General features: G+C 38.0%; 1 protein-coding gene across 1 annotated transcript in view; it reads left to right on the top strand.

Moving 5' to 3' along the window:
* The window catches only part of LOC122907411 (phospholipid-transporting ATPase IB-like), a 341,403-nt gene that overhangs the window by 103,883 nt on the left and 225,201 nt on the right, over positions 1 to 12,319 (top strand). The window contains exon 14 of the mRNA XM_044250287.1: positions 11,992 to 12,080. Within this exon, the coding sequence (XP_044106222.1) occupies positions 11,992 to 12,080 (89 nt within the window). The remainder of the gene's footprint in view (positions 1 to 11,991; positions 12,081 to 12,319) is intronic.

The following is a 12,319-nucleotide window of genomic DNA, read 5'->3' as shown; positions in this document are numbered from 1 at the left end:
CAAACACATCAAAAAATGGGCAGAAGATATGAACAGACACATCTCCAATCAAGACATACAAATGGCTATCAGACACATGAAAAAATACTCATCATCATTAGCCCTCAGGGAGATTCAAATTAAAACCTCATTGAGATATCACCTTACACCAGTTAGAATGGCCAAAATTAACAAAACAGGAAACAACATGTGTTGGAGAGGATGTGGAGAAAGGGGAACCCTCTTCCACTGTTGGTGGGAATGCAGGTTGGTGCAGCCTCTTTGGAGAACAGTGTGGAGATTCCTCAAGAAATTAAAAATAGAGCTTCCCTATGACCTTGCAATTGCACTCCTGGGTATTTACCCCAAAGACACAGATGTCGTGAAAAGAAGGGCCATCTGTACCCCAATGCTTATAGCAGCAATGGCCACAGTCGCCAAACTATGGAAAGAACCAAGATGCCCTTCAACGGATGAATGGATAAGGAAGATGTGGTCCATATACACTATGGAGTATTATGCCTCCATCAAAAAGGATGAATACCCAACTTTTGTAGCAACTTGGACGGGACTGGAAGAGGTTATGCTGAGTGAAATAAGTCAAGCAGAGAGAGTCAATTATCATATGGTTTCACTTATTTGTGGAGCATAACATATAGCATGGAGGACAAGGGGCGTTAGAGAGGAGTAGGGAATTTGGGTAAATTGGAAGGGGAGGTGAACCATGAGAGACTATGGACTCTGAAAAACAATCTGAGGGGTTTGAAGTGGCGGGGGGGTGGGAGGTTGGGGTACCAGGTGGTGGGTATTATAGAGGGCATGGCTTGCATGGAGCACTGGGTGTGGTGAAAAAATAATGAATAATGTTTTTCTGAAAATAAATAAATTTTAAAAAAAGACATAAAGATAAGTGCAGAAATCAATGAAATTGAAAAGAGAAGACCACAGAGGGTTTACTATGCAGAATATGTTAAAAAACTGAAATTTGACAGCAAAACCACAAATAACCTAATTGAGGAATTGGCAAGGGATTTTAATAGGCATTTCTCCCAAGGATATATATGTATAAATGGACAATAAGCAAATGAAAATGTGGTCAACATGACTAATCTTTAGGGAAATGCAAATCAAAGGCACATTGAGACACCACTTCACGCCCACTAGGACGGCTACTATAAAACAATAATAACAACATAGAACAATAAGTGTTCTTGAGGTCATGGAGAAATGGAACCCTGGTGCACTACTGGTGAAAATCAAGGTGATGCAGTCACTGTGGAAAACAGTATGGTGAAAATTCAAAAAATTAAACCAAGGATCACCATATGTACCAGCAATTCCAGTTTTCGATATTTTCAGAAAGAATTGAAAGAAGGGACTCAACCAGTTATTGTACACAGATGTTCTTAGCAGAATTATTTACAATAGCCAAATGGTGGAAACAATGGAGATGTCCATCAATAGCTAAGTGTTTAAACAAAATGCGGTAGATACATAAAATGGAGTATTATTCAGCCCTGAAAATGACTGAAATTCAGAAACATGTTACAACATGCCATTAAATGGAACATGCCAGATAGAAAAGGACAAATAGTAGATTCCACTTATCTGAGGTACCTGGAATAGTCAGACTCATAGAGACAGAAAGCAGCACAGTGGTTACCTGGGACTGTGGGATAGGAGAGAATGAAGAGTTACTATATTGTTGAGCTGGTAGGAATTTCAGTTTAGGATGATAAAAAAGTTCTGGAGATGGATGGTGGTGATGGTTGCACAATTACGTGAATGTGTTGAATAACAATTAAAAATGGCTAAAATGGTAAATTTTATCTATGTACATTTTACCACAATAATAAATGCTTTAACACTGGCTCTTTTCCTTTTTTATTGAGGTATAATTGACACATGTGATTATATTAGCTTCAGGTGTATACAACATAGTGGTTTGATGTTTGTAAATATTGCAAAATGACCACGATACATCTAGTTAACATCTGTCACCATAGCTATTTACAGAGTTCTGGTGATGAGAACTTGAATTTGCAATATAGCATTTTTTGAACATGCAATATAGTATTATTAGCTCTAATTACCAATCCCCCCATGCTATCCATTATATCCTCAGGATTTATTTTATAACTGGAAGTTTGTACCTTTCAGCCGCCTTCACCCATTTTGCTCACCCAGCACTCCTGTCTCTGGCAACCACCGATCTGTTCTCTGTAGCTATGAGTTATTTTTCTTTTTCAGATCACACATGTGAGATCATGTGGTATTTGTCTTTCTTTGTCTGACTTATTTCAGAGAACATAATGCTCTCAAAGTCTTTTCATGTTATACAAATAGCAAGATTTCCTTCTTTCTTGTGCCTGAATTTTGTGTGTGTGTGTGTGTATTTTTATGTATCATTATATTATATATACACCACATTTTCTTTAGTCATCTGTTGACAGACACTTAGGTTGTTTCATCTTGGCTTTTGTAGATAATGCTGCCATGAACATGGGGATGCTTATATTTTTTCATATTAGTTTTTTTCATTTTCTTCAGATAAATAACCAGAAGTGGAGTCGCTGGTAGTTCTATTTTTAATTTTTTTTTCCAATTTATTTATTTTCAGAAAAACAGTATTCATTATTTTTTCACCACACCCAGTGCTCCATGCAAGCTGTGCCCACTATAATACCCATCACCTGGTACCCCAATCTCCCACCCCCCCGCCACTTCAAACCCCTCAGATTGTTTTTCAGAGTCCATAGTCTCTCATGGTTCATCTCCCCTTCCAATTTACCCAAAAGCACATACCCTCCCCAATGTCCATAACCCTACCCCCCTTCTTCCAACCCCCCTCCCCCCAGCAACCCACAGTTTGTTTCGTGAGATTAAGAGTCACTTATGGTTTCTCTCCCTCCCTATCCCATCTTGTTTTATGGATTCTTCTCCTACCCACTTAAGCCCCCATGTTGCATCACTACTTCCTCATATCAGGGAGATCATATGATAGTTGTCTTTCTCCGCTTGACTTATTTCGCTAAGCGTGATACGCTCTAGTTCCATCCATGTTGTCGCAAATGGCAAGATTTCGTTTCTTTTGATGGCTGCATAGTATTCCATTGTGTATATATACCACATCTTCTTGATCCATTCATCTGTTGATGGACATCTAGGTTCTTTCCATAGTTTGGCTATTGTGGACATTGCTGCTATAAACATTCGGGTGCACGTGCCCCTTTGGATCACTACGTTTGTATCTTTAGGGTAAATTCCCAGTAGTGCAATTGCTGGGTCATAGGGCAGTTCTATTTTCAACATTTTGAGGAACCTCCATGCTGTTTTCCAGAGTGGTTGCACCAGCTTGCATTCCCACCAACAGTGTAGAAGGGTTCCCCTTTCTCCGCATCCTCGCCAGCATCTGTCATTTCCTGACTTGTTGATTTTAGCCATTCTGACTGGTGTGAGGTGATATCTCATTGTGGTTTTGATTTGTATTTCCCTGATGCCGAGTGATATGGAGCACTTTTTCATGTGTCTGTTGGCCATCTGGATGTCTTCTTGGCAGAAACGTCTGTTCATGTCCTCTGCCCATTTCTTGATTGGATTATTTGTTCTTTGGGTGTTGAGTTTGTTAAGTTCTTTATAGATTTTGGACACTAGTCCTTTATCTGATATGTCGTTTGCAAATATCTTCTCCCATTCTGTCAGTTGTCTTTTGGTTTTGTTAACTGTTTCCTTTGCTGTGCAAAAGCTTTTGATTTTGATGAAATCCCAAAAGTTCATTTTTGCCCTTGCTTCCCTTGCCTTTGGCGATGTTCCTAGGAAGATGTTGCTGCGGCTGAGGTCGAAGAGGTTGCTGCCTGTGTTCTCCTCAAGGATTTTGATGGATTCCTTTCTCACATTGAGGTCCTTAATCCATTTTGAATCTATTTTTGTGTGTGGTGTAAGGAAATGGTCCAATTTCATTTTTCTGCATGTGGCTGTCCAATTTTCCCAACACCATTTATTGAAGAGGCTGTCTTTTATCCATTGGACATTCTTTCCTGCTTTGTCGAAGATTAGTTGACCATAGAGTTGAGGGTCTATTTCTGGGCTCTCTATTCTGTTCCATTGGTCTATGTGTCTGTTTTTGTGCCATGCTGTCTTGATGATGACAGCTTTGTAATAAAGCTTGAAGTCCGGAATTGTGATGCCACCAACTTTGGCTTTGTTTTTCAATATCCCTTTGGCTATTCGAGGTCTTTTCTGGTTCCATATAAATTTTAAAATTATTTGTTCCATTTCTTTGAAAAAGATGGATGGTACTTTGATAGGAATTGCATTAAATGTGTAGATTGCTTTAGGTAGCATACACATTTTCACAATATTTATTCTTCCAATCCAGGAGCATGGAACATTTTTCCATTTCTTTGTGTCTTCCTCAATTTCTTTCATGAGTACTTTATAGTTTTCTGAGTATAGATTCTTTGCCTCTTTGGTTAGGTTTATTCCTAGGTATCTTATGGTTTGGGGTGCAATTGTAAATGGGATTGACTCCTTAATTTCTCTTTCTTCTGTCTTGTTGTTGGTGTAGAGAAATGCAACTGATTTCTGTGCATTGATCTTATATCCTGACACTTTACTGAATTCCTGTATAAGGTCTAGCAGTTTTGGAGTGGAGTCTTTTGGGTTTTCCACATAGAGTATCATATCATCTGTGAAGAGTGATAATTTGACTTCTTCTTTGCCGATTTGGATGCCTTTAATTTCCTTTTGTTGTCTGATTGCTGAGGCTAGGACTTCTAGTACTATGTTGAATAGCAGTGGTGATAATGGACATCCCTGCCGTGTTCCTGACCTTAGTGGAAAAGCTTTCAGTTTTTCTCCATTGAGAATGATATTTGCAGTGGGTTTTTCATAGATGGCTTTGATGATATTGAGGTATGTGCCCTCTATCCCTACACTTTGAAGGGTTTTGATCAGGAAGGGATGCTGTACTTTGTCAAATGCCTTTTCAGCATCTATTGAGAGTATCATATGGTTCTTGTTCTTTCTTTTATTGATGTGTTGTATCACATTGACTGATTTGCGGATGTTGAACCAACCTTGCAGCCCTGGGATAAATCCCACTTGGTCGTGGTGAATAATCCTTTTAATGTACTGTTGAATCCTATTGGCTAGTATTTTGGTGAGAATTTTTGCAACTGTGTTCATCAAGGATATTGGTCTATAGCTCTCTTTTTTGATGGGATCCTTGTCTGGTTTTGGGATCAAGGTGATGCTGGCCTCATAAAATGAGTTTGGAAGTTTTCCTTCCATTTCTATTTTTTGGAACAGTTTCAGGAGAATAGGAATTAGTTCTTCTTTAAATGTTTGGTAGAATTCCCCCGGGAAGCCATCTGGCCCTGGGCTTTTGTTTGTTTGGAGATTTTTAATGACTGTTTCAATCTCCTCACTGGTTATGGGTCTGTTCAGGCTTTCTATTTCTTCCTGGTTCAATTTTGGTAGTTTATATGTTTCTAGGAATGCATCCATTTCTTCCAGATTGTCAAATTTGATGGCGTAGAGTTGCTCATAGTATGTTCTTATAATAGTTTGTATTTCTTTGGTGTTAGTTGTGATCTCTCCTCTTTCATTCATGATTTTATTTATTTGGGTCCTTTCTCTTTTCTTTTTGATAAGTCTGGCCAAGGGTTTATCAATTTTATTAATTCTTTCAAAGAACCAGCTCCTAGTTTGGTTGATTTGTTCTATTGTTTTTTTGGTTTCTATTTCATTGATTTCTGCTCTGATCTTTATGATTTCTCTTCTCCTGCTGGGCTTAGGGTTTCTTTCTTGTTCTTTCTCCAGCTCCTTTAGGTGTAGGGTTAGGTTGTGTACCTGAGACCTTTCTTGTTTCTTGAGAAAAGCTTGTACCGCTATATATTTTCCTCTCAGGACTGCCTTTGTTGTGTCCCACAGATTTTGAACCGTTGTATTTTCATTATCATTTGTTTCCATGATTTTTTTCAATTCTTCTTTAATTTCCCGGTTGACCCATTCATTCTTTAGAAGGATGCTGTTTAGTTTCCATGTATTTGTGTTCTTTCCAAACTTCCTCTTGTGGTTGAGTTCTAGCTTCAGAGCATTGTGGTCTGAAAATATGCAGGGAATGATCCCAATCTTTTGATACCGGTTGAGTCCTGATTTAGGACCGAGGATGTGATCTATTCTGGAGAATGTTCCATGTGCACTAGAGAAGAATGTGTATTCTGTTGCTTTGGGATGAAATGTTCTGAATATATCTGTGATGTCCATCTCATCCAGTGTATCATTTAAGGCCTTTATTTCCCTGTTGATCTTTTGCTTGGATGATCTGTCCATTTCAGTGAGGGGAGTGTTAAAGTCCCCTACTATTATTGTATTATTGTTGATGTGTTTCTTTGATTTTGTTATTAATTGGTTTATATAGTTTGCTGCTCCCACGTTGGGGGCATAGATATTTAAAATTGTTAGATCTTCTTGTTGGACAGACCCTTTGAGTATGATATAGTGTCCTTCCTCATCTCTTATTATAGTCTTTGGCTTAAAATCTAATTGATCTGATATAAGGATTGCCACTCCTGCTTTTTTCTGATGTCCATTAGCATGGTAAATTCTTTTCCACCCCCTCACTTTAAGTCTGGAGGTGTCTTCGGGTTTAAAATGAGTTTCTTGGAGGCAACATATAGATGGGTTTTGTTTTTTTATCCATTCTGATACCCTGTGTCTTTTGATTGGGGCATTTAGCCCATTAACATTCAGGGTAACTATTGAGAGATATGATTTTAGTGCCATTGTATTGCCTGTAAGGTGACTGTTACTGTATATTGTCTCTGTTCCTTTCTGGTCTACCACTTGTAGGCTCTCTCTTTGCTTAGAGGACCCCTTTCAGTATTTCCTGTAGAGCTGGTTTGGTGTTTGCAAATTCTTTCAGTTTTTGTTTGTCCTGGAAGCTTTTAATCTCTCCTTCTATTTTCAATGATAGCCTAGCTGGATATAGTATTCTTGGCTGCATGTTTTTCTCATTTAGTGCTCTGAAAATGTCATGCCAGCTCTTTCTGGCCTGCCAGGTCTCTGTGGATAAATCAGCTGCCAATCTAATACTTTTACCATTGTATGTTACAGACTTCTTTTCCCGGGCTGCTTTCAGGATTTTCTCTTTGTCACTAAGGCTTGTAAATTTTACTATTAAGTGACGGGGTGTGGGCCTATTCTTATTGATTTTGAGGGGCGTTCTCTGAACCTCCTGAATTTTGATGCTTGTTCCCTTTGCCATATTGGGGAAATTCTCCCCAGTAATTCTCTCCAGTATACCTTCTGCTCCCCTCTCTCTTTCTTCTTCTTCTGGAATCCCAATTATTCTAATGTTGTTTCGTCTTATGGTGTCACTTATCTCTCGAATTCTCCCCTCATGGTCCAGTAGCTGTTTGTCCCTCTTTTGCTCAGCTTCTTTATTCTCTGTCATTTGGTCTTCTATATCGCTAATTCTTTCTTCTGCCTCATTTATCCTAGCAGTGAGAGCCTCCATTTTTGATTGAACTTCATTAATAGCTTTTTTGATTTCAACTTGGTTAGATTTTAGTTCTTTTATTTCTCCAGAAAGGGCTTTTATATCTCTGGAGAGGGTTTCTCTAATATCTTCCATGCCTTTTTCAAGCCCGGCTATAACCTTGAGAATTGTCATTTTGAACTCTAGATCTGACATATTACCAATGTCTGTATTAATTCGGTCCCTAGCCTTCGGTACTGCCTCTTGTTCTTTTTTTTGTTGTGAATTTTTCCGCCTTGTCATTTTGTCCAGCTAAGAGTATATGAAGGAGCAAGTAAAATACTAAAAGGGTGGCAACAATCCCAGGAAAATATGCTTTAACCAAATCAGAAGAGATCCCAAATCTCCCCTCACGATTGGGTGAGGGATCTCCTCTGATTAGGATCTCCTTTGATTGGGATCTCCCAATCTCTTCTTATTGGGATCTCTTCTGATTTGGGGATAAAAAGAGGTTCAAAAAGAAAGAAAGAAAAAAAGGATTAAAAAAAAGAGATTGAATTAAAAATTCAATCAAGAATTTAAAAAAGAATTAAGAAAACAAAAGATTGAAGAGATTAGGATCTCTTCTGATTTGGGGATAAAAAGAGGTTCAAAAAGAAAGGAAGAAAAAAAAGAATTAAAAAAAAGAAAATGAATAAAGATAAGTATAAAAAAGAAAAATATATATATTAGATAATCTAGTTAAAAAACGTTAAAAAAGAAAAGGGTAAAAGTTATAAAAAATTTTAGCCGAAGAAGAGAAAAAAATGAAAAAGAAAAAAATTAAATTAACTGCAAGACTAAAAAATCACAGGCAGAAAGCCATGAGTTCCGTGGTTTGTTTTCTCCTCCTCTGGAATTCTGCTGCTCTCTCCTTGGTATTGAAACTGCACTCCTTGGTAGGTGAACCTGGTCTTGCCTGGATTTCTTGTTGATCTTCTGGGGGAGGGGCCTGGTGTAGTGATTCTCAAGTGTCTTTGCCCCAGCGGAATTACACCGCCCTTACCAGGGGCCGGGCTGAGTGATCTGCTCGGCTTTGCTTTCAGGAGCTTTTGTTCCCTGAGCGCTTTCCGTAGAGTTCCGGAGGATGGGAACACAAATGGCGGCCTCCTGGTCTCCGGCCCGGAGGAGCCGAGAGCCCGGGGCCCCGCTCCCCTGTGCGCCCTCAGCGAACCTTTCCTAGTAACTCGCGTTTGCCTAACCTCCGGCAGCGCTCCGAGCTCACCGAGCCTGCGACCGGTTCAAGGCAACTCTGAGCTGCGAGCTTACTGTCGGCTCTGTCTCTGCAGCCGGCTTTCCCGTTCCAATATCCGCAAGCTCTGCGACACTCAGACACCCCCGATCCTTCTGTGACCCCGCGGGACCTGAGGTCACGCTGAACCCGCGTGGGCTTCGCCCCGGTTTAGCCTCCGGAGTGATGTCCCTCAGCGGAACAGACTTTTAAAAGTCCTGATTTTGTGCTCCGTTGCTCCGCCGCTTGCCGGGAGCCGGCCCCTCCCCCCGGGGTCTATCTTCCCGTCGCTTTGGATTCACTTCTCCGCCAGTCCTACCTTTCAGAAAGTGGTTGTTTTTCTGTTTCTAGAATTGCTGTTCTTCTTCTCTTCGATCTGCCGATGGATTTGCAGGTGTTTGTAATCTTTAGATAAGCTCTCTAGCTGATCTCCTGCTAGCTGAGGTAGTCTCAGCCTGCTACTTCTCCGCCATCTTGACTCCTCCTCCTATTTTTAATTTTTTGAGGAGATTCCATATTATTTTCTGTAGTGGTTGTCTCAATTTATATTCCTACCATCAGTGCATCAAGGGTTCCTTTTCTCCACATCTCACCAACACTTGTTATTTTTTGTCTTTTGGTAATCACCATTCTAACAGGTGTGAAAGTGATCTCTCATTATGGTTCTATTTTGCATTTCTCTGGTGATTAGTGATGCTGAGCATCTTTTCATGTGTCTGTTGGCCATTTGTCTTCTTTGGAAAAATGTTTTAGGTGCTCTCCTCATTTTTAAAATTGGATTATTTTGCTGTTGTATGAGTTCTTTATATATTTTGGATATCAACCCCCCTCCCCAAATATATGAATTATAAATATTTTTCCCATTCATTGTGTTATCTTTTTATTTTGTTGGTGGTTTGCTTTGCTTTGCAGAAGCTTTTTAATTTGATGTAGTCCCACTTGTTTATTTTTGCTTTTGTTGTCTTAGTTTTTAGTGTCGAATCCAAAAAGTCATCACTGAGACTGATGTCAAAGATCTACTACCTATGTTTTCTTCTAGAAGTGTTACAGTTTTAGGTTTTTCTGTTCAAGTCTAGTCCATTTTGGGATAATTTTGTATATGGTGTAAGAAAATGGCCCAGTTTCATTTTTTTGCACGTGGTTGTCCAGTTCATTGAAGAGACTGTCATTTATTTATTGAACACCATTTTTTAAAGAGACTGCCCTTTCCCTAATGTATATTTTTGCCTCCTTTGTTGTAAATTAATTGACCAGAGATTCATTGGTTATTTCTGAGCTATCTATTCTGTTCCACTCATCTATGTTTCTGTTCTTATGCCAATACCATACATTTGGATTGCCTTTAGCTTTGTAATGTAGTTTGAAATCAGGAAGCATGATGCCTCCAGCTTTGTTCTTTCTCAAGATTGCTTTGGTTATTTGGGGTCTTTTGTGGTTCCGTACACATTTTAGGATTGTTTGTTCTAAATCTGTGAAAAATGCCACTGGAATCTTGATAGAGGTTACACTGAATCTGTAGTTTGCTTCGAGTGGAATGTACATGCATGAAAGTGGAATATCTTTTCATGTATTTGTGTATTTTTCACTTTCTTTCATGAGTATATTGGTCTTTCCCTTGATTAAATTTATTCCTAGGTATTTTTTTCTTTTTGATACAGTTGGAAATGAAATTGTTAATTTCTCTTTTTCTGATAGTTCATTATTAATGTATAGATAGGCAATATTATACTGTATGTTAACTAGCTAAGAGTTAGATAAAAATTTGAAAAAAAATTAAAATAAAAAGAGTGAACTGTAATGTAAACTGTGGACTTTGGTAACAGTGGTAAGGCAGTGTAGTTTTATTGACTGTAACAGATGTACCAGTCTGGGGCAGGATGTTACTTAGTGGGGGAGGCTATGTATGTGTTGGAGCAGAAGATAGATGAAAACGCTCTCCTTTCCACTCAGCTTTGCTGTGAATATAAAACTGCTCTAAAAAATAAAGTCTATTTTTTAAAAGTTCAAAAATTAAAAAGTAAAAAGAAACAAAATCAATCGATTTCTGTATGTTGACTTTATATTCTTCAACTTTACTGAATCATTAATTCTAACAGGTTGTTGGTGCAGTCTTTAAAATTTTTGATATGTAAAATGTCATCTGAAAATAGTGACAGTTTTACTTCTTCCCTTTTAATTTGGATGTTTTTTTATTTTTCTTGCCTAATTGTTCTGGCCAGGATTTCCAATGCTATGTTGAATAAAGTGGTGAGAGGAGGCACCCTTTCTTGCTTCTGATCTTAGAGGAAAAGATCTCAGCTTTTCCCCATTGACCTTGGTGTTAGCTGCAGGCTTGTCATATTGGCCTTTATGTTGAAATTTGTTCCTTTAATCCCACTTGAGGTTTTTTCTTAATCATAAATGGATACTGAATCTTATGAAATGCTTTTTCTGCTTCTATTGAAACGGTCTCATGATATTTATCCTTTATTTTGTTAACATGGTAAATCACATTGATTAGTTTATTTTTATATCCCTGGAATAAATTCCACTTGATTATGTTGTGTGATCCTTTCAATATACTGTTGAATTCGATCTGCTAGAATTTTGTTTGTTTGATTGTTTTAGAGATTTTATTTATTTGACAGAGAGAGCGAGAACAAGCAAAGGCAGAGGCAGGTAGAGGGAGAAGCAGGCTTTCTGCTGAGCAGAGTACCCGATGCGGGACTCGAACCCAGGACCCGGGGATCATGATCTGTACTGAAGGTAGCCGCTTAACTGACTGAGCCACACAGCCCCCCACCCCCAGTTTGCTAATATATGTTGAGTATTGTTGAGTATTTTTGCATCTGTGTTTGTCAGGGATATTGGCCTGTGTATTGTTTTTTTTTTTTCCTTGTGGTATCTTTGTTTGGTTTTGGGGGTATGTGTGTGTCTATGTATCCATCTATATGGATATCCATCTATACGGAAACTTAATGTTTTCTAGAGATTTTTGAAGAGATTTCTTGTGGCAAGAATTGGACTTCTGATTTTCTTAGGTTTTATGGCTTGAAATTTATTTTGCATATTAACAGAATTTTATCTGTAACATAAAACAAAAGAGAATCTCTGAAAGAAGTATAAATATTAAAGGCAGAATTCTTATAGAGTGAACTTCTGGTTTTCTAAAAGTTCAAAGATTTTTAGGATTTGAAGAGAAAGAACTTGACTTTGTCTTTGCTCTCTAAATATATTTTATATTTATGTTGTTTATCATGTTGATTTTTTCTTTGTTTAGGTAAAATACTTATTTTCTGATAAAACAGGAACCCTCACTTGCAATATTATGACATTTAAGAAGTGTACCATTGCAGGTATAATTTATGGGTAAGTGTTCTTATTGCCATGCTCTGTTGAAAATTCTCATTTCTGTCTTAACTAGTAAGCATTTATTTACTTCAAAACTTATAAGCATTTCTAATAACATAGCTGTATCTAAATGAGAATAAAACTTAATATGACCTAAATGAAAATTTGCAGTTCTTAAATAAATATGGCTTATATCTGCTTTTATGCATGGTTGGAATTCCTAAAGCATTTTATATCTATAATCTTAAACCAGTATA

The sequence above is a fragment of the Neovison vison genome, chromosome 5 (genome assembly GCF_020171115.1).
Source record: "Neovison vison isolate M4711 chromosome 5, ASM_NN_V1, whole genome shotgun sequence".
NCBI lineage: Eukaryota > Metazoa > Chordata > Mammalia > Carnivora > Mustelidae > Neogale > Neogale vison.
Note: the sequence above shows the minus strand (reverse complement) of the source record. Positions and strands in the feature narration are given on the sequence as shown.